This window comes from Carcharodon carcharias, chromosome 1 (genome assembly GCF_017639515.1).
Source record: "Carcharodon carcharias isolate sCarCar2 chromosome 1, sCarCar2.pri, whole genome shotgun sequence".
Taxonomy (NCBI): Eukaryota; Metazoa; Chordata; class Chondrichthyes; order Lamniformes; family Lamnidae; genus Carcharodon; species Carcharodon carcharias.
Genome location: NC_054467.1, coordinates 14,832,182 through 14,855,448, shown reverse-complemented (window position 1 = coordinate 14,855,448; position 23,267 = coordinate 14,832,182). Strand labels below are relative to the sequence as shown.

Below are 23,267 nucleotides of genomic sequence, written 5' to 3'. Positions count from 1 at the left end.
AATTTATATACAAATATTAAAACATTGCTTCTCTCTGCAGAACTTTGGATTCTCAAATAAAAGATTTATACCAATGCTCCCCCTCTCCCACCCCCCTCCCCCTCTCCCACCCCCACTTCACTTCCCCACTCCCCACCTTTTCTCCCCAAATTGTTTATCCAGATTTGTCCTTTCGGCAAGATGAAAGGGGACTCTGAGAAGAAATTTCCCACACCGAATTTAAAGATGTTTTAAAACACACACACACACACACACACACGGTGCTGGCATTTCCCTCTCACTTGTTGGGGACTTGCCCTGATGTTCAAAGCTCCTCTTAGTGCCACGTCTTGCCGATCTGTGTGCTATGTCGGTCAGATCAAAGGCTCTTGCCACAATCCTTAAACCCAATTCCACCCCCACCCCCGGTTTTGTTCCACTTGGTCCTGGATTTTACCTTATTTTCATACCTAGACCGTATCTGTAAGAGCAGGATTGGTGCTTAGATACAATATTTCTGTTTCAATTGTCCTTCACGCTAGCAGATTAAATCAGCACATAACACACAAGTTGGTTGTGTTATTTTGATTTTTAAAAATCAGTATTAATGTCTTTCACCGTCTCCCTCTTGCCAGGAGTCATTTGTTGATGTTGCGTGTCTCTGTGTTTTAAGTTTGAGGGGAATGTCTGTCGGTTAGATCAGAGACTGAGTGCCCCTATCACAAGCACTCTGCTTTCTCTCTCTCTCTCTCTCTCTGTGTCTCAGTCCCACTCACTCACGGTGCAACAGGTTGTCTGCTCGCAGTGTTGCGTTGGAGTTGAAGCTTCCTGAGCTAATGAGCTTGGCATAAATCAAACCCCCTCCTCCTTCCTTCTGCCCTTTTTTTTAATATAGCGCCAAACGATATTGGAAAAAAAGTTCAACCGTATGAAGGCCAAACTGGGAATACCCTCAAATCGAACTGCTCGTGATTGCAGTCACTCACTGCAAGACGACAACAAATATTTAGCATTCAGAATTAATAAAAAAAAACACACATCCTATTTCCGCGGAAGGATCAGCTGTAGAAAACATTACAAATTTACAGAGTGTAATGAGAGAATCCAATAACGGAGAAAGAGGCAATTCGGCCCATCGTGTGTGTGCCAGCTCTTTGAAATAGTAGCCCAATTAGGCGCTTTGTCCTGCTCTTTCCCCAGAGGCCTGCCTCTTAAGGTATCCCATTGCCATAGCGCGGATTAGATAAAGTGCATCTAAATGAACATATCAACATTCAGGTCGATAGCAGGTTTAATTCTTTTGTGCTGCCTTGAATGTTTTGTGAATTAAGACAAATGTATAACGAAAGATCACTGTCCCGGGAAACTGGATACCATTGCCAGGGTAAATGAGCTTTTTTTTTTAAACAAAAAAAAGATTTCCTCGTTATTATGAAACATGACATATTCAGGACGCCCTGGGAATGTTCACTTCCCATGTGTTGTTGGCGTTTCTTTGTCTCGGCAGAACTTGACTAAGATGTTCAAGTACATATTTATTTACACGGGGTTTAGGGCTCTGCTGAGGTTTTCAAAAATGCGAGTACAGATAATAAACAGAGAGGGGGCTGCACTATTGTGGTTGGGACTGTTTGACTTTCCTTTGAAAATTTTCCCCGGTTTTAACATAATATTATTTTCCTGTGTGTGTGTGTGTGTGTGTGTGTGTGAGTGAGTGTGTTTAAAAAGAGGGTGAACACAATGCTGCAAGAGTATCCTACTGTACCTGTAGTAGTCGCGTATTGTGCTGGGATGTAACTGAACTCCTTTGATCTAATGTGCCAAGTTGACCTGGGACTTTTTATCCAGGCATTTCGTACACTTACAAGGTTGCAGTTTTAAAATGGTTGGGGGGGGGGGGGTTTGGGGTGTGTTAAATTAGCATCCTTCTTTCTGATTAAACCCTTGGCGTACTTTTTGCAGTTTGATCTGGATAATTTCCTTTTTTTTAAAAAAAATCCTAACATAGATATGACTGGGTTAAACGAGGCTGCACTGACCACGGTATGTGTCATTCAGCAAGCAAAAATAAGGCTGGAAGTGAGGGGAGGCGGGGGTGGGGGGGCGTTGGTGGGGGAGGTGGGGGGTTAAAATAGGGCTGATAATTTTGTGCATTGATTTGGGGAAAAAAAAATTCTCGCTGTGTGCAAAATCTCTTAGGTCTTCGCCTGCAGAGGCTGCTCTGCATCTTATTAGAGTTGCAGAAGGACAATTGTGGAGCTCCCCCCCGTCAATCAGAGCTGTCAATCACCCCGGCGGCACGGCTTTGATCTCCCCTAGTCTCCCTCCTCCTTGGCTCTGCTTTTTTTTTGCAAGCATTACTCTCCGCCGTCTCCAAATACAACCAACCAACTAGTCTTCTGGGTTTGCTTTTAACTAGCTTCACTCCCAAGACAGCGAGAGAAAACAGAAAGTAGGCGAGGGAACAGTTTGCATTCAACCACAGAGAGAGAGAGAGAGAGGAATCAGCAATCTCTCCTCCTGGAACTTGAGGATTTGTTTCAGAATTTTTATTGCAGATTTTTAAAAAAAAACAAATAAGGACTGGCTTTTTTTTAAAGCCAGTTCTTTTCTCTCTCTTCCAAGATTCCAGACTTCTTCCCCATAAATTAGAACAAAAAAAAGACACCATTCTATTTTGTCTAAAGTTCCAAAAACAGGGATGCCGCAGCTGAACAGCGGTGGCGACCCGGAGCTTGGGGCGAATGATGAGATGATCTCGTTCAAGGACGAAGGGGAACAGGAGGACAAAATCCTGGCGGAGATCAGCGCCACCGAGGAGAGGGATCTGGCCGACCTCAAGTCATCGCTAGTCAACGAGTCCGAGATTAACCCGGGCAGCGAAAGCAACAGCAACTCGGCCGAACCCGAGGTAACAGAGTGGGAGAGAGAGAGAGAGAGAAAGCACAAACCCCAACGCCACACTCCGAGACACTAACACACACACACACATAGTAAACCCGAGCGAACCGCGAACAACCATCCTCACTTCTGTCCTGCGTTAACCTCTCCTCTCTCCCCTTTTCCCTCCCTTTTCTACCCTGTCTCTCTCCTTTTTTAAAAAAAAAAACTTGTTACTGACTTTCTAGGTGGGCAGACGAGCACAAGTTAGCGAAGAGCCCTTTCGGGACAAAGTGAGAACGAGCATCGAGGAGGGTGAGCAGCCTGCTTAAAGCATTCGCCTCTTCCCAGTCAACTTTGTGCTTCATTACTAGTGTGTAATTTCTGGTGTAATTTCCCCCCCTTCACCCTCACCCCCCACCACCCCCTTTCTCTCTGGGTCACCCCCTCCCTCCTCTCCTTCCCTTATTTTTCTTTAAACTTTAGTAGGGAAAAGACAGGATGCAGCGATGTACAGCAAGAGTCCAGCCTACTGCACTTATCAACCAGGATACATCATGGTCCCCAATCTCAGCAGCGACCCTTACCTGAACAACGGCTCCCTCTCTCCTCCTGTCCCCAGAACGGTGAGTCACAAGGCTTGCAGTAGTGATTGTTTGTAAGTGACTATTTACAAGAGAGATGCGAGTAAACAGCCCCTTTTCTTCCCTCTGCCCACCCACCCATCCCCCGCAGCTTAACTCAGGTATCGAGTCAGGCTGTCAAAAGCTATGAGTCCGGGGATGTCACCCCTCTTTACCTCTCTCGACAATAAAGAGTCGCAGCCTCCGGTTCTCCCTCTTTAAGTAAAATCCTCGATACGTTGTCTCACCCGCAAGTTCTACTTTTTTAAAATTAACTAGACCGCAGTGTGTATGTTTGTGTGTGTGTGTGTGTGTGTGTGTGTGCGCGTTTTGTTCATGTTATTTACTAATGACTTTAAAACAATCTACAAGTCCAAATGAGAACGTGACTTTTTTTTGCTATTGCTTGACCTCTTTTATATTTCGGATTGTTTTGTCTAGAAGCGGCACCGCTGTCTCTCTGGCAGATAAGAGATTTTTTTTCTGTTGCTAGCCCGCCTCTACACAAAGAGAGGGAGAGAAAAAAAAGCCAAACAAACACAGAATAATTTTAACCGCTAAGTTTAAATAGGCCACGAGATGTGCACAACAGGCTTCTACTGAAAACCATGTTACTGAGAAAGTGCAGAATGGGGACGGTTGTTTGCAATCCCTGTCTCCTCACCACCCTCCAAGGTGGGGGGTGGGGGGGGGGGGCGGGGGGAGGTGGTGTGGGTGTGGGTGGGTGGGGGTGGTTGAAATCTGTTGATTTAGGAACACAAGGTCTCTGGTGTTTGTCAGTGGGGAACACTCAATGCTGATTGTCAGACGACGGGTTTTTTTTGTGTGTGTCAGAAGGAATCCCACATTTAAAAACAACTAAAAAAAAATCTGGAATTTTGTCTGATGGGGCTGTGAATTTAAGATTTTGTGATGGAATTAAGGGATGTTTCAAATAAGAGTAACCTCTGTGATAGAACGTTTTGACTTCAGTTATACATTTGTGATACATGACCACAGATCTGGTGTCATTTGAGTCTGCTCTTTGAAGTTGGTTACCTACATTGAAATACTGACCAAGAAGCCGCAAGGCTTCTCCCAGAGCAAACTGGCTGCATGGGTTGATCCCAGAGCGAGTGTGGGTTAAACTCTCTCTGCTGATGTGACATGTGCTCTGATGTCAAAACCTTAAAAAAAATGTTCGTTTGGCTGTGGTTTATACCACACTTGTGAAGCGATCTGTTTGAGGCACAAGTGTGGGTCTGTTGTCTATCCTTGCCATGCATGCAGTCAGGGTTTGAGGGCTTGAGACAGTGCTGACCTAACATCTCAATAGTTCTATCCTCCTACAAACTGGATGGCTTCCTATTTCAGAGCCAATCCATTTTGCAAAGGATTCTCTGACTCTGCCCAGTGGTTTGTCAGCCCTGCGTTGGTTGGCGGTTTGCTGTGGACGAGCCAGTCGCAGTGATGTTGTCAGCTGGTGTCTCCCATATTGGTCAACTTCCCACATTGTACTGTGGTCGGTTTCACTAAGTGCACATGAAATTGTGGATTAACTACATGTTCGTGATAGAGAGAGGGGGACAAATAACCTACCAAGTGGTTATAACTATCAGGATAGACTGCACAAGCACAGATCTTTTTCTCAGGAGAGGTGAAGGCCCAGAGATGACCTAATGGAGGTCTCTAAAATTACGGAGGGATTCATTAAAGTAGCTTTAAGAGAAATTGTTTCCACTTATGAAGGAGTCCAAAACTAAGGGCCATAAGTATAAAATTCAGTAAGAAATTCAGGGAAACATCTTTACTCAGAGTGGCTAGACTGTGAAACTTCCTGCCATGTGATATAGTCAAGGCAAATGGCATAGATGTATTTAAGGAGAAGATTGATTAGTAAATGAGGGAGAACAGAATAGAAAGATATGTTGACAGATGAGGTAAAGCAATAAGGTTGACTCTTAAATGCCCCTCTGAATTAGGGCAATTAGGGATAGGCTATAAATGCTGGCCCAGCCAGCGACGCCCACATCCCATGAACAAACAAAAAAAATGTAGGGTGAGAGGAGGCTCATCTGGAGCATAAACACTAGCATTGATCTGTTAGGCTGAATGGCCCATTTGTGTTGTAAGCCCTAGGTAATACTATGTAAAGTAATTAAGCTATTTGAGTTTAAGACGCATTGATTAACATGGGACACATGCCACAGCGATGTCACAACATGTCGGACTGTTGCAACATTGTGACCCATGCATACATCCCATTGCCCTCAATCTGTAGGAGTTCATATTTCATGGGACATGAAACTGCTGTTTGTCTGCATGGTTCTTTAGGCAAAACCAAGGTGAAAGCAATAACACCTGCTGCCCACACTGTAGCATCAGCCATACGCAGTATTGAAGCATCCTGTATTCATAATGAACAAGGGGTAAAGTGGAGTGGAGTACTTCTGTTGCAATGTTTGGTTCACGTGTTCCTTTAGTCTAACCCCTTTTAAACCAAGGGTCAAACCTAAACCAAATTCTGTTGGCCAAGTTGGAGTTCATCTCCTTTCGTGATTTTGGAACATCTTTTTCTGAGGAGTTCTAGCATTAGTATATGACATGTTGTCTGATTCGCTCACCAGCTAATCCCATAGTGAAGGGGAGAAGCAGAAATTCAAATCTGCCTGTTAATCTTGGCAATTTATCCAAGCCAATGTTTGTTAAAGTGTTGCATTAGGGAGTTTGTGTGTACGAAAGCATCTGAAGTTAAGTGGTGGCGGGCATCATGCTAACGTTATATGGTTCAGTTCTGACAGAATTTGCCATAACACTCTGTTAACATGGTAGAATTCATTCTGTCCTGGTATTTACATGCTACTGTGTCTTTGAAGCAGGACATGCCTTGAATGGTTTCAGATTACAGTCTGGGTGAACGAGATGAATTGCACTGAGGTTGGAGGTGTAAGGGGAAAGGACAGGGGTGATAGGTCAATAAGGGATTCAAATGCGATTCACACGTTGAGTTTTGCTTCGCATTGAGTTTGCATGAGGTGCTGATACAAAAGGCAAAATACTGCGAATGCTGGAAATCTGAACCATAAACAGGAAATGTTGGAAATACTCAGCAGGCCAGGCAGCAAGGTACTAGCCAGACCCTGCAGTGAGCAAATTTACACCACTCTTTCCTCAGTGCAGCTTGTCCTACACTCTCAGCACTTGCAAATTTGGTACCAAACCGAAATAGTTGTAAACATGAGGTAGTTTTTTTGAAGGGCATTACTAAACTGGGTTTAATTGTGGTCATCTTGAAGTTGACAGTTTGCTTGGGCCTTTGCTGTGACAATGTAATGTTGATGGATTTTTTTTTTGCTCTCACCCAGCTCATAGAAAATATCAAATCACCATTTGATTATTCTGCTTAAGTGGAAAATTGTACTAATATTGGAGAGAAAGAAAATGGTGCTGCATGCTCCTTAGGGTTTATAATAGATATATGCAATTATTGCCTGACGTAGAATTTGGATAATCAATGTGGGAAGCAAAGATGTGCATGACCTTTACTCATGGTGAAGAAGGCTGCAAAGTTCTTGTAAACAGTCCTTTTTTTAACAAAAAGGGCTTGAACTGGATTTTTTTTTAAACAAGGCTGTGTAGGTGCAAAATAGTGAGCAGCAGATGCAGTCGAGAATAAATGTTCGCTCGCGTTTTGCATGCCCAGAGACCTCACTGTGGTCTGCGGTAGCATTTGTGCTCCAAGGTAAAAACATGTCGCAATTTCACGTAGTTTGTTCAAAGAATCTTGTGAATGAGTGAATGTTCAGTGGCCCCATGTGTTTTACTAATTCTGCTTTATAGTATTCACAAGAACAAAACCTGCAAATGGTTACTTTTGCCAGCAGCTTATGATTACCGCGTCCATATGGTGAAGATCCCTCCCAGCTTGCATCAGATCCAATTCTCCCATCACCCCTTGCTCACTTACATTAGCTTGCAGTCCAGCGTAATGCATCAATTTTAAAATTCTTGCCCTTGGCTTCCGAGCCCTCCATGGCCTTGCACCTGCACGATCTCTGAAACCATCTCTAGCGCTGCAACCCTCTGAAAACTGTGTTTTTTCCAACTCTGGCCTCTTGTGCATTGTCTCGCTTCATTATTCCCTCCCTGTGTTTTCTGCCATTTAGGCCTTACGCTTTCCCCAAATCTCTTCACCTTTATCTTTTTCCACCTCTTTTAAAGCACAGGGAAAAACCTCTCTCCCTTACCAAGGTTTGGTTATCTTCTCCTTTGGCTTGGTGTCAATGTTTGTGGAATGCCTTGGAATGTTTCGTGATGTTAAGAGTGCCACGGAAATGCATGGTATTGCTAATTGTCAGTGTTCTGCTGTTTTCAGCTCTATAGTGTGTAATGCTGTTACTAATTAGAGCCCCTCTATTTCAACCGTAGCCTGCTTAAACTTTAAATGGTTGATTTAAAGTTATCGTCTTGTTCTATTGCATTCTGTTGCACAGTACGCTGCAGCTGTTGTTCGCTGCTTGTAATGATAATAATGCCATCAGAAGGGCAGATTTACCTCACCACAACCTCTATAGTAAACAGTCTTCGACCATTGCAACTGTTGAAAGAGGCAGTCCTTCTCACCACTAAGCTCACTTTTATCAGATAATGGAAAGTACAGTTTAATTTTCTCTCACTATGTCTGTGAGCACATGCTCAAATCAGCCCTGTTCCCACATTGATGAAGTGAGACATGACTCTTAGGGAGAGTACAATAGAGCTTGACTTTTGTACATGCCACAGTGTTGCCTCTGTTGTGAAATATGATAAATAAATTTTGTACTGCTTGTTGTTTTGGTAGACTGACTGTCAGTTTTAATTTGTCAGGAGAGATAGCGGCATTGTTTTATCTGAGAAATGATCTTTCCTGTTGGCCTAGACAGATTGTCTGAAATACCAAAAGATACACACTGTACCTCCCTGTGTTTTCCCATGGAAGGATAATATATCAGCTGATCAGCCTAGCGCTAGAACTGGGCAGAGCACCTCTGGACTAAGTAGGGGAAAGATCGCCCAGGGTTCTCAGTAAAACTCATGGGCCAGTGATTTCTCCCACCAACCTTTGATGGAAAGCACACCTGCCAAGCTCTGGTTTAGTGGGGATACCTCATGCAGTTGAATTGCTGGGCAACCACCGGGTGGACCTATGGAAAAAGACCACGGTTAGTCATTGGTTCCCATTTAATTGTAGCCGAGCAAGAATTAAGTTTCATTTGGCGATTTCTTCTAGAATGTGGAGATGATGTATTTTGATTCACTTTCTGGGAATGAGAGAATAGAAGGGAAATGTAGCATTGAATCAGTCAGTAGCACATCTATACTATGCTTTGCTTTCTTCATTTACCTTGCCTTTGTGCATAATATATTTTCTCTAATGGTGCAGGAAGAGTGTTCTTTTTCTATGGTCCTTTCTCACCACTGCACCAAGTATTTTTCTTGCGTTTTACCTCCTATGACAGATGAGCAATATAAAACAGGCAAAGTTACCAAATCAATTAAAATAAATGCATTGTAAACAAAATATTAATCTTCAAAACAACTTGAAGGAGATAACAGCATCTTCTGAGAGTAATCAGTGAAAGGGTTAAAGAATAACATGCCTATTCCTAAGTGAAATATTGATGTCTTAAGATCAAAGGAAAAGATGCAGCAGGCTACTTTGCATCACTCTGCTAAGTTTAGAAGAACCCAAATGCATTAAATAATTTTGCAGCATAATTGTAAAATCAAATAGGATGTAATACTCATAATGGTGGTGTATTTACTCTGTTCAGACATTGGGCATTGCAGTTTCTAAAGCACGAGTCACATTTCTCTCAGTGAATAGTAGAGTAATTGCAGATAATGGCAAATCAACTTGGTGAAGAATGCAAGGTTTGATTTTTTTTTAAAATTTAAGAGTTTAGAAGCTGCACTGTGAAATAGAAATGTCCAAACACACGTAATATGTTTAGCATTGAATTACTTTGGAATTATTAACACCTCTGCGAAAATAGGCAACGAAGGTTCGTATTAAAATGTTCATAACGCAAATATTGCACAATGTAATTTCTAGGCTTATGAGTTTAATCCCCTTACAATGGAGTGCCATTGTATCTTAAAGTGTTCGGTGTGTTTGTGTGCTATGGATGTGAATCACAGTGATTACCCTTGGTTATGACACACTGCTACAAATAGACAATGTTATTTTCCGCATCTTTTAAATGTAAACTTCGCTGTTTTAACTGTGCTGACAGTGAAAGTAGTGGCATTTATTTAGTATTTATTTTTGCTTGCTGTTTGGCAAAACATTATTGATTAAAGGAGCTAAATGGTCCATCATGTTAACCCCTAAATGTGGGAATTCTGTTTGCCTTTGTGCATCTTCTGCATCATAGAAAACACATATTATTGCATTACAATAAAATACAATACTGAAGAAATTTAGTAAGCTAGCCAACTTCTCAAGTTGACTTGCCTTGCGTGAAGGTACTGGCTGTACTGGTCCTGACCTGACACCCCTGTCGGCGCGACCTTGCTCCCCTACTGTTAGAATTAACGACAGACAGAGCTTCAAAGGTTTGCTGTAATGACAGACCAAAGCTTCAAAGAAGAAAATTTAGCAGGGCAACCACTAATGAAGAGAGATCCTGCAGAACTATAATGGGAAGCATTAACTCTCTTATTTTCCAGTATGACTTTCTTGGTCCCCACTGAGATGTGTGTATTCTTCAGATTATTACAGCCATGGAGTAAATATTAAATACAGTAAAATACTGAGTCTAAACTTGGTTAATCTTCTTGATGAGTAACAAAATTTATTCAAATTGTGGGGAAAGTAAATATAGCCTTTGCATGCGTGTACAACCTGTACAAGGAGGGGAAATGGTTTGTGTCTCCCTTTACAATTTGGCTTGTAGATGTTATGGGGCTAGCTTTATTACTAGGGAACTTATTTGTAACGCTAGCCCCCAGTTCATTGAATATGAAACTGGTGTAGAGCACCACATGGTTAGAAGTGTGCGGCAAAGTGGTATTGCACCTAGGAGATGAGATAAAGTTGTAAGATGTGAGAACAAGGTTCCAGGGTTTTGTAAGCTCCCAAGGTGTTAGTATTCAGAAACATGCCGCCATCTGCTTTATTCTTTATCATCTGTACATTGAAGTTTGTGTATCAGAGTTTATTGTTCTCAGCATGGTATTTTTGCCAATAAGAAATGTTCTGAACAAGAACAGGCAGTGTTCTCTCTTGATCAAGTGAGGGGACATGCTGTTGCACTGTAAATTGAACTACAGGGGCAGTGAGCATCATTTTGCTGAATATTTGGGAAAAAAGTAATATTTTATACATGCAGTATTATTTGGCACAGCAAAATATTGCTTCAGGGTATAAAAAGGGGAAAGAAATTGCATTTATATAGCTCCTTTCCTGACCTCGTGACTTCCCGAAGCACTTCACAGCCAAGTAAGTAATTTTGAGGTGTAGTCACAAATTGGTGTGTAGGGAGACACAGCAAAGCAAGATCCCACAAATGGTAATCATAGAATTTGCAGAACAGAAGGAAGTCATTCAGCCTATTAAGTCTACGCTGACCTTTTCAAAGAGTAACCCAGTAAGTCCCACATCCTGGCTTTTTCCTCAATCCCTGTAATTTTTTTCCCCATTCTCTTTTGAAAGCCACCATTGAATCTGTTTCCCCCAGCCTATCAGGCTGTGCATTCCAAATCCGAACTTATAACACATAAAAATGTTTTTCCTCATGTCACCTCTGGTTCTGTTGCCAATCACCTTAAGCCTATGCCCTCCGGTTATCGACCTTCCAACAGTTTATCTTTATTTAACGATCAGTTAATCTGGTCTTGGAAATGTTGGTTGAAGGCTCACTGTTGGCTAGGACACCAGGGAAGACTCCCTCCTGCTTCTTGGGATCTTTGGTCCAACTGAGTAGGCAGACAGGCCTTTGGTTAACATCTGATCTGAAAGGCAGCACCACTGAAAATGCAGCACTCCCTCAGTGCTGCACTAAAGTGTCAGTCCAGGTCTAATTTTCTTCAGCATCCAGTTGACCTTGAGTGTCTAATCTTTGAACCTCTGCAGCTCTATCTCTGAGGTTGGTTGCCAGAACACATGGCTGAAAATTTATTTTGAAATGGAGTTCTTGCTGTGTTGTATAAATGTAAAGGGACTGCCCAAATCAGTGACTGTTCTTCTTGAATGGGGAAAGTGGGTGGTGGATGGGTATGGAGCAGTAAGCGCAGTCTCTTTATGGTCAACATGGCTCCAAGGTAGTGTGCCTCAGGATGGAACCAAATTGATGTTTTGAGGCAGAATTGATAATGCAAAAGCTGAGTTGTTTTGGCCCATTCTAAAGGATGGTGCCTCGTTATCGGACATAGTGGGATAGCACTGTTAGTGGGGACTGGGATTCTTTTTATGTGGTTCCAGATAATTCTGTAAGCCGATGTTGGAAAGGTAGGATGACCCTAGAAGGGATGCAATTGGAAGCTCGCTGATATTCTTACTAGTCAGTAACTCAGTTGCAGCTAGTTATGTTGCACCAGCCTCTTACATGGGAGGACTCTAAGCCTTGGCTGTTCACTTGGTTCTGTAAATTTTGGTATGGTTGATATGCCCAAAAGGGGAGAGCATACCAAGAATTGGAGACTGGTTATGAGATCTCTTAAGCAGTTTGCTTTGGAGCCTCTTAAGCGTGATTATCCTATCCCATTCATGTCCGATAACCTAGTTACTCCAAGAAAACATCCAAGTTGCAAAATGGTGTTGTTACAATCCCTGTAGAGGCTGATAACTTTTAAAATGAAATTCAAACTTCTAGTTAATAGCTGAAAGGAGGACACAACAAGATACTTTTTAAGACATTTACTGTAACAAAAGCTTAAAACACTATTGACTAAACACTACCTTTGTGGGCAACCTATACTTTAAACCACAGCATGAAGTATCCCCCTTTCTTATTTTTAGCATGACCAAAAAAACACACTTCACAGATCTATGTCACACTGTCAGTTCTCTTAGAATCAGTCCAAAATGAATCTTCGCTCTTGAGGATTTACTTTTCTTTCCCTTTCTCATCCTGGTAACATCTAACCCCAGAACTGTCCTTCAGTGTGGGAGTGTCGCTGGAGATCTTCCTTTGAGCAGAAGCCAGATGAATCTTGCAGTTTCATTTTGGCTCCTCATGAATTTGGTCTTTTCAATCCAAGTGTGAGCTTCCATCCACATTCCAGCAGCTAAACCAAAGAGACATTTTGCATCTAGCCGGCCCTGGCAGACTAACGTGCCTGTGATATTCAGTGATATTTTAGGCAAGTCTGTAACCCTCTATCACAATGGGTTCCTCCGTACCCTTCCTTTCAAAAAACAGTCCACCACCATGGCAATGTGAAGCACACAGGGCTTTTATCCAGGTAGGGATGCTGATTAGCTATCATTTATGCCCCCAAATTTCTTTCATCTTGGAACTAAGTGGACAGTTTAAAGCACAACTGTTTACAACCTGGCATTCTCAACACTTTTCTGGGGCGTTGGAGAGTCACTGTCTGTCCACCAGCATCACAGCTGCCTTTGCCATTGTCTGCAACTGTTGCACCTTTTTCCTGGTATAACAAGCTGTGCCCTCTTTAATCTCTTAACAATCAAACCACCCTGGCCTGTTGTCAGGCAAATTTCAGGACAGGTCACATGACCCCTCCTTCATTTTCCCCCAAATTGCAGACCATCCCAAAACATCTTATAAATCTTATAAATCTCACAATTGTAAAAGTGTCCAAGGAGCAAAGGCAACTGTAACGAGGACCCTAGTGTTTATCAGCACAATGCAGTTTCATATTTCATGAATCTTGCTTAAACTTAGTCACTGACAAGTCAGAGTGAATTGCTAAAGACTGTCTTGAGATGCCATAGGTGAAATAGGAACCATGGAATCTTAGAAAGATGCAGCACAGAAGTAGGCCATTCAGCCCATCGTGACTAAGTTGGCTCTTTGAAAGAACTACCCGATTAGTCCCTTTCCTCATAGTTCTCCACTTCTTTCCCTTTTTCCCTGTTTCCCAACAGCTACAAGTTGAGCCGTCAGCCATGACAATGACAGCTTGCATTTGCATGGCGCCTTTAACTTGGCAAAACATCCCTAGGCGCATTATAGGAGCGTAATCAGTCAAAGTTTGACACTGAGTCATGTGAGGAGATATTAGGATAGCCCAGCCACAGCTACACTGAACTTTGCTGGCTGCGGCAGCAGGATACTGTACTTGTTTGATGTTACTGTGACTTCAGGCTGGACTGTTTAAAGGTGACTTGGTATATGAGTCTGGGTCAGATTAAAATGACCGGTTTTGCATGGGGTGGGTGGGCAGACTCTGCTCACTTCCAGCATGGCTCATTTTGTTATTTTTGGGTTTGCTCTTCAGCACAACATGTTGGCCCGCTCCTGGTTCGATTCCAGTCTCCCTCGCATGTTGATGTGGCAGATAAATGGCTGCTCTCTCACTTTCTGCCTAGCCTCAGTGTTGAGCTATAGATTTAGACCTAGGCTGGTAGAATCTGTTTCTCATGTCTTGTGCACATCACATGATAAATCTCAATTTACACGATCCTTTGTAATCTTTGACCTTTAATTACTTGCGATTTTATTTTTGATCCTGGAAGCCTGTGTGCTATCCATTGTTCTGCCTCCTTCCATTAATTTTTGTGATCCACAAAGCTAGTTATTTTATGCGAAAGTACTGTTGCTGCCTGATTTTATAAGCAAAACCTTTTTCCCAAGTGAAACCCAGATGAATAGTAATGTGTTTCTCTCTGTGCGGACAGAATTTGGTAACTGGGATTGGCAGGCCCTTTGCTTGATTTCCCCAACCCCTGTTAGTCAGTGGAAAAATAGAATATATTATATCCTTTGTGTCCAATGAACAGCAATTAAATGATCAGATAATCTGTTTTAATGATGTCAATAGAGGGATAAACATTGGCCGGGACACAGGGAAATCTCCTGTGCTCTCGTTTCAGTCATGTCATCAGATCTTTTAGGCCCAACTGAGACATGGCCTCAGTTCAATGTCTTGTCTGATAGATGGAGCTTCTAATATTGAGCCCTACCCCCCATTCCCCCTTGGAATACATTAAGGTGCCATCTTAGATTATGTGCTCCAGTCTCTGGACTGGGGCTTGAACCCACTTGTAAGGGGTGGAGCCTTTGGCTGTCTGTTAGAAAACCAGTTGGTGTAAGTAGGGAGTGAGCACCTGAATGTTCGAGGGCCCAGTGAGACCAGGCCTTCCAGAACCAAGGCTCAAGCCCCAAACAAGACCTCAAAAGAGAAAGGAAAGATGGGGAAGAAACTGGGTCTTGAATTATTGGCACTTCATTAATGGCAAGTTATGTTCTTCAAAATCACGAGGTCATGCATTTTAGTAGGAAGAATAGAGGCATAGACTATTTTCTAAATGGGGAGAGAATTCAGAAATCTGGAGTGCAAAGGGACTTGGGAGTCCTAGTCCAGGATTCTCTTAAGGTTAACTTGCAGTTAGGAAGGCAAATGCAATGTTGGCATTTATTTCGAGAGTACTAGAATATAAAAGCAGGGATGTGCTGCTGAGTCTTTATAAGGCTTTGGTCAGACCACATTTAGAATATTGTGAGCAATTTTGGGACCTGTATCTCAGAAAGGATGTTCTGGTCCTGGAGTGGGTCCAGAGGAGGTTCACGAGAACGATCCAAGGAATGAAAGGCTTAACATATGAGGAACGTTTGAGGATTCTGGGTCTATACTCAATGGAGTTTAGAAGGATGAGGGGGGATCTGATTGAAACTTACAGAATACTGAAAGGCCTGGATAGAGTGGACGTGGGGAAGATGTTTCCATTAGTAGGAGAGATTAGGACCCGGGGGCACTGCCTCAGAGTAAAGGGAAGACCTTTTAGAACAGAGATGAAGAGAAACTTCTTTAGCCAGACAGTGGTGAATCTATGGAATTCATTGCCACAGAAGGCTGTGGAGGCCAGGTCATTGAATGTATTTAAGACCGAAATAGATAGGTTCTTGATTGGTAAGGGGATCAAAGGTTACGGGGAGAAGGCGGGAGAATGGGGTTGAGAAACTTATCAGCCATGATTGAATGGCGGAGCAGACTCGATGGGCCGAATGGCCTAATTTCTGCTCCTATGCCTTATGGTCTTATTTATCTAATTAGGTTTGCTTAATCCAGACCTGTGCCAGGTTCTGTGGACTGAGAATGTCATAGGACCTGAAACTTTTGATGGTGTACTGGGAACTGTTGTTTTGATGTAAGTTTTTCAATTGCTTGTTTATTTAGCAGACACAAGAACAAAACCTCATAACCTAAATATCTTTGCAGAAAGCGAGTCCTGACATCAGTTCAGAATGAAGTAATACATTTGAGGATCAGGTCCCAGGTGAAACTGGTCTACGGTGTCAGAATATAACCAACAAGATGATTCATCTCATCTAGTGTCATCTAAATTAATAAATCAAATAAGGAATTCAGCAGAAAATTCTTTACCTCGAAAGAGGTTAGAATGTGGAACTTTCTATTCCATGGGATAGTTGAGGTGAATAGCATAGATGTATTTAAGGGGAAGCTAGATAAACACATGAGAGAGAAAGGAAAAGGAAGATTTGCTGATAAGGTGAGAAGATGCAAGATTGGAGGGGTGGAGGAATATGTGGAGCCCAAACACCTAGACCATTTGGGCCTAAAACCTGTCTCTGTGCTGTACTTTCTATGTAACCCTGTCTCCTGAAGACAAGACATTTACTTTGGAAAGCGTCTGTCTCAGACTGAACACAGAGCACTGACAGAACAAGACCATATGCCTGTTAATTCTATAGTTTCTGCAGACTATTTTTCCAAGGCTCTACTGTCTTGGAGTCTTCTGACATTTAAAAGCAATAGCCTTTGACCAATCCAAGTTCCAAGCACATATCAATGCACAAAATACAAATCAATATTACTAAAACCAACTCTTCAGTGCCCAAGTCTCTCTCTTCTCTCTCTCTCGCTGTCTCTCTCAACCCTTAACTTCGGCTGGGGCTGGCTCCGCCCACTCCAGGTGCTTCCACTTTAGGTGGAATTATCTTTAAAGGGGAGGCTCTTAAAGGGTCCCTAACCTTACTCAGAACCCTGATCTGCCTGCAACTAACGTACTGGACCTCAGTCACCCTGCAACACCACATGTGATCTGTCCTACCTTTGATTCATTTCCATTGTAATAGTCTCTTGAGGAAAATGACTGTACCCCAAAAGATGATTGTTTACAACTATGGAAACTGGACTTAAAGTGATTGGATGGTGGGGGTGGACCACTGCAGTTGGCCCCAGCACCTTAGATTCCTAACCTTGATCATTATTCAGCAATCATAGTGGGCAGAATGGTCAATATTGGTGAGGGTACACGTGGCCAACATTGGATGGGCTGCCCATCATGCACCCTTCCCAACAAACACAATGGAAGGAAAAATATTGTGGACTGCCCATCAGCCAATTTTTGTACACGCCTGTTGAAGTGAAATGTTATGGTGAGCTGGTTGATGATAGAGTCATGCCCGGTTGTGATGTGCCTCATAGTACACAGCCTCTTGCCACCCTAAGGCAAGTCTGACAACAAGAAGGCAAAAGCCTCCTGCCCCCATCGTCCATCGTCCATCCTTAGCCAGCAAGGTACCGACACCATAAGGAGAGGAGTCAACGGGGGATAAAGTACCAACAAAAGTAGATTTAAAACGAGACTTTTTCCAACTCCCTGCTTCCCAATGTAACTTTAGCGAATCTTGCCATCTTCAGCATTCCTGTCAGGTGTGATTTCCAGACACTTCAAACATCAGGCTTCAATTAAAAGTAGAATTTAAAAAGAGACATCAACAGTAAGAGCCTGAGAGCATGAAGTCATCCCATCCACCATTGACAGCATCACCCACTTCCTCAGCTACCTTGAGTAATTGTTGAAACCAAAAAACGGGGAAAAACACTTCCTGTATTTATATCATGTCTTTACCACTGTAAAATGACACAAGTTGCTACACTTAAGTGTCATAAAGCAAAACTTGACAATGAGCTACTTAAGGAGCTGTTACACCAGATGACCAAAAACTTAGTTGAGGATGTAGGTTTTTGGAGTGTCTTAAAGGAGGAAAGCAGGGTGGAGAGGTATTGGGACAGAATTCCAGAACTTAGGGGCTCGGTGGCTGAGGCCTGGACAAAATGGTTGGATTGAAGAAAATCAGAGATGCACAAAAGGCCAGAATTGAAGGAGTACAGATATCTCAGGAGGGTTGCATGGCTGGAGGAGATTACCGATGTCTGAGGCCCTGGTGTGACTTAAAAACAAGTATGAGAAGCATAAAGTCAAGGCATTGCTTAACCAGGAGCAATGTAGGTCACCTAGCACAGTGGTGATGATGGATGGGACATGGAGCAAGTTAGGACACAGGTGGCAAAGTTTTAGATGGCCAAATTTACAGAGAGTAGAATGTGGGGATCGGCCAGGAATGCATTAGAATACTTGGGAACATAGGAAATAGGAGTAGGAGTAGGCCATTCGGCCCCACGAGCTTGCTCTGCCATTCAACTAGACCATGGCTGACCTGCTACCTCAACACTACTTTCTAGAGTTATCCTCATATCCCTTGATATCTTTACTATCTAGAAATCTATCAATCCCCCTCTTGAACATGCTCAATGATTGAGCTTCCACAGCCCTTGGGGTAGAGAATTCCAAAGACTCACCACCCTCTGAGTGAAGAAATTCCTCCTCCTCTCGGTATTAAATGGCCTGCCCCCTAAGTCCCTTGGTTCTAGAGCCCCCCCCCCAAGCCAGGGGAACATCCTTCCTGCATCTACCCTGTCGAGCCCTGTAAGAATTTTGTAGACTTCAATGAGATCACCTCTCATTGTTCCGAACGCCAGAGAATATAGGCCCAGTCTCCTCAATCTCTCCTCATAAGGCAAAGCCGCCAATATGGACAAGTCTGGAGGTAAATTAAGACTGCAGTTGGTGTTGTGGGTTTGTTTTCAATCACTGAGGGAGCTTTGTACAAAGAAGTGCTGGGAAGCTGCTTCACGGCTCGCACAGGAAGGAGTGGGAGAGCTGGTGAGAGTTGTGTCTTTTTTTCTGTCTTGTTTGCCTTTATTTCTGGTAAAATCGAGCGGGGGAGAGCGAGCAGCTGAAGTGGGGGATGGGGGAGAGGCTTTATCAAGGTCCTGCTAGAGTATTTTGTGAATGATGGGCCAAAGCCTTTAATAAGATTGATGTTGAGAAAGCAAAATACCATCAATATCCTTTGAATCTGTGCTGGGCATGTAATTATCTGGACCATACTGTTCATTGCAACAAACAGGTAGCGCTCAACTATTGTCCCTTTAAGATGCATGGCCACACAGGATCTTAAAGGGACCATGCCGTGGCCACACACAAGAAGATTCAAGGGAACATTGAATACCATAGCCCTGATTTTAACCTAACCCACCTGGCAGGAATCGAGCTGAACCTGTTTTCACACCCCATGTGATTTTGAGAGGTGATCTGATGCAGATATTCAAAATCATGAGGGGTCTGGACAGAATAGACAAGAGAAAAACCTTTCCCACAGACGGAAGGATCAAGAATGGCAAAAGAAGCAATGGAGAAAGAAGGAGACAAATCTTTCATGCAGCAAGTGGTTAAGATTTGGAACGTGCTGCCCGCGAGTGTGGGGGAGGCCGGGTCAATCGAGACTTTCACGAGAGAATTGGATTGTTATTAACTGAAATGGGAGAATGTGCAGGCTTACAAGGGGAAGTCAGGGGAATGGCACTAGGTGAATTGATCATTCGAGGAGCTGGTGTAGACGCAATGGGCAGAATGGCCTCCATCTGTGCTGTAACAATTCTGTGATACGTCAGTTGTGCATTGGGTTAAAATTGGGGGTTGATGTTGCCAGTGAAACTAATCACAAAGTTATCACACAACTTACCCACTTTTTCACCGTGTGAGATAAGACATTCCAATTGGCTGGCAAACGGAATGAAAAATTCGGCTCAGCCTTCTGCTGTTCGTGGGATTCTCTTTGCAAAGAGAGAAACCCTCTTGGAAATGCTACCCCAAATCGCCAAATGAAGCTGCCTTCTGTTGTTTACCGCTTGCTGTGTAGCCAGCTTGTCGGCAAGCTGATGTGGTGGGATGTGTCTGCCTCGCACTGCAGAAGCTAAGCTACTGTACCTGAGCGGATATCTTATCTGATGAGTTGGCAGAGAGGGGGCGGTGGGGGGGTGGTGTTCAAATGATGAGAAAAGATAAGTGTTCAGGTAGCTCAGCTAACACTGAAAATAAAGTTAACCACAATAACACCTGGGGATGCTATTCATATCGGTCTGACCTTTTGCACAAGAGTTGCTTTGCTCTTGTTGTCTAATACGTGTATATATGTGGTGCAAACTGCAGCTGCCTTTCCAGTGAGGTTAAGCCCGTACTTGGGTAACACACTATTCACATACTGCAAATAATGTTATCGTTCAAGCTGTGTTATTTCTCTTTTTTTAATGGTGAATCTCCTGAGCAGCCCTAGTAAAACTAAAGCTAAATCTTCAGAAAGATCTTAGCATGCAAGGCCATGAGCACAGGTAGATCTATCTCGGCCATGGGTCCCGGGAGCACCTGGCACTCTTAACATAGAAAGAGCTTGCAAATGGGCTTCATGGAGGTATAAGGGGAAAGCTAAAAGATGCCAAGCTAAAGGAGGGCAATTTTAACCCCCAAAAACTAGTGGGTTAGTATTGAGTGGGATATAAAGTTTAAAAAAATCTCAAACCTGAACCCTCTAACCTGCCCACTTCCAGTTTTTACAAAGTTGGTAGGTAGGTGTTCCCTGGATGCACATCGGCCATTTAAATCTTTTAATAGGGCTGCGTGCCTCAGATTTTATCTCCGTTTTAAATTCAACCCTCAAATGGCCAGGCTTCTCGTGCCTTGGGAAACCTGTCAGCTAAAGGGAGGTGAAGATAGCTGCATGGAAGAGGTAAGTGCTTATCCAGCACTGCTTGCAGGCCAGAAGAAGCAGGGCTACTCCCTCCCTCCCAGCCCACCACAAGCTAAACCTGCTTCCCTCTCTGCGATTCAGGTAACTCCCCCCTACCCCATAAGACTTTTTGTTTTATTCATTCATGGGATGTGGGTTTCACTGGCTGGGCCAGCATTTATTGCCTGTTCCTAACTGCCCCTTGAGAAGGTGGTGGTGAGCTGCCTTTTTGAGCTGCTGCAGTCCACGTGGTGTAGGTACACCCATGGTGCTGTTAGGGAGCGAGTTCCAGGATTTTGACCCAGCGACAGTGAAGGAACGGCCGATATATTTCCAAGTCAGGGTGATGAGTGACTTGGAGGGGAACTTCCAGGTGGTGGTGTTCCCATCTATCTGCTGCCATTGTCCTTCTAGATGATAGTGGTCATGGGTTTGGAAGATGCTGTCGAAGGAGCCTTAGTGATTAAAGCAAAAATACTGTGGATGCTGGAAATCTGAAATAAAAACAGAAAATGCAGGAAAAACTCAGCATGGCTGGCAGCATCTGTGGAGAGAGAAACAGAGTTAACGTTCTGAGTCCGTATGACTCTTCCTCAGACCCCTTCCAGTGATCAGTTTCTTGCCTCCCCGTGATCACTCCCTTAAATCCCCCAGTTATCTCCCAGCCCTACAATCTATGCTGCAACCCCTCTCCTTCGCATTTCTACCCCAACAGCAAACCTTTCCTGCTCCATTTAAAATGGAGATGAGAAGAATTTTTTTCTCTGAGGTCGTGAATCTTTGGAACTCTCTTTCCTTGAGAATGGTGGAGACAGGGTTGTTGAATAATTTTAAGGCAGATGTGGAAAGATTTTTGACTAACAAAGGAGTCAAAGGTTATCAGGGGTAGGCAGGGAAGTGGAGTTGTGGTTACATTCAGATCAGGCACGATCTTATTGAATGGTGGAGCAGGCTCGAGTGGTCGAATGCTCCTAACTTGTATGTTTGTATGTATGTCTCGTGCTGAGGCCTCTGCTCTGTATCTGCCTGACAAGGAGCCAATCAGGATGCCTACCAGGTACACCCACAGTCCTGTTAGGGAGGGAGTTCCAGGATTTTGACCCAGCAACAGTGAAGGAACGGTATATTTCCAAGTCAGGATGGTGTATAGTTTGGAGAGGTGCTTGCAGGTGGTGGCGTTACCATTTGTCTGCTGTCCTTGTCCTTCTAAGTGGTAGTGGTTGTGGGTTTAGAAGGTGCTGTCCAAGGAGCCTTGGTGAGTTGCTGCAGTGCATCTTGTAAGTGGTACACACTGCTGCCATTGTGCACCAGTGGTGGAGGGAATGAATGTTTAAAGTGGCGGATTGTGTGCCAATCAAGGGGGCTGCTTTGCCCTGGATAGTGCCAAACTTCTTTAGCGCACTCATCCAGACAAGTGGAGAGTAATTGATCATACCCCTGACTTGAGCCTTGTAGATGGTGGACAGGTTTTGGGGAGTCAGATGGTGAGTTACTTGCCACACAATTCCCAGCCTCTGACCTGCTCTTGTAACCACATTATTTACGTGGCTGGTCCAGTTCAGTTTCTGGCCATTGGTAACCCCCAGGATGTAGATGGTGGAGGATTCAATGTTGGTAACGTTGTGAATGTCAAGGGGTTAGATTCTGTCTAAATGTCTTTTTTTTAACAAAAGGAAATGTACCCTCAAATGTTGTGGTTCAGGGCAGTTCTAGCATTTTGCATATCTTCCTTAGTACTAACAGAACTGTGTCAAAACATGACAAGCAGTCATGGAATTTATGATCAGATTTTATATAAAGCCACTTTGTGTCCAATGCAAGAATTTTGAGTATTTTACATAAATGCAAAGAAACCACTCAGTGAATGATAAACCCCCCTGAAGTAGCCTTGCCAACCACCTAGCTGTTTCGAGGGCACCTATGAATAGGTAATAGCAGTCATGTGCAGTCCCTGCGAATGAATGAAAAGAAAGATGAAATCTTGAGGGTGATTATAACTTTGGGTGTGGGTTTAAAATGGGCGATATGAAGTTGGCTCCCCACTATACAAGATGCTGGAGTTTCTCCTACACTCACTTCAATTGGGCAGGCAGTATTACTGGCAGCTGATTCAATAATGAATCAAGCTGATTCTTGGACCATCACCAATTGTTAAAAGGACCCCCTTGAAGTCTCCATCTTTGCTCCGACACAACTGCCGTGATAGTGAATTACTCTCCCTTACAGCCATGCTGAGCTCTGCTGGGAACAACTTGGTATTCTTGATATGCTTGTGTTTGTGGGATGGAGTTTCAGGTTACACACTGAAGTTGCATTGCCCAGCTCGGATCACTTATTTTTGGACACTGCTAATCTTCAGTTCATCCAAGTCTGTTTGGTAGAATTAGTCTATTCTTTGTACAGTATAGGAATGCAGTCCTGTGAGTGGATTCACAAAAGATTAGAGGAGTACACCTTTCATTCATGTAATTGTCTGATATACAATAGGTCACTGCTTGACGCACAGACAGTCATGAATAAGATTACAGAGGGGACTTTAACAGCTAACTGTTCTTCACTGCTGCACGCACACGTTTCAGTTTTCTGTTTCAATTCTTAAAATTTCCTTTGTTCTCGCTTCTCCAAAATATTCAGAGGATGGGTGAGGAAGGTATGTTAAAATGCCACCATTTTGTTGCTTTGTTGGTCTGTGGGCAATTGTGTTTCAATTGAATGACAATAATTTGGAAAAGGAACATTTCTTTGGGGTTTTATCATAGTT

General features: G+C 43.3%; 1 protein-coding gene across 10 annotated transcripts in view; it reads left to right on the top strand.

Annotated features, from left to right (window-relative positions):
* The first annotated feature begins 2,375 nt into the window (after positions 1 to 2,375).
* Positions 2,376 to 23,267, top strand: part of lef1 (lymphoid enhancer-binding factor 1) — a 171,503-nt gene continuing 150,611 nt past the window's right edge. For 7 of the 10 annotated variants that reach the window (XM_041198290.1, XM_041198255.1, XM_041198316.1 and 4 more), the window contains exons 1-3: positions 2,379 to 2,890; positions 3,108 to 3,174; positions 3,346 to 3,485. In XM_041198290.1, coding sequence (XP_041054224.1) covers positions 2,681 to 2,890; positions 3,108 to 3,174; positions 3,346 to 3,485 — 417 coding nt within the window. In that variant the 5' untranslated portion in view covers positions 2,379 to 2,680. Of the gene's footprint in view, positions 2,891 to 3,107; positions 3,175 to 3,345; positions 3,486 to 23,267 lie in introns of all 10 variants that reach the window. The other 3 variants (XM_041198263.1, XM_041198272.1, XM_041198325.1) reach the window with 2 other exon arrangements.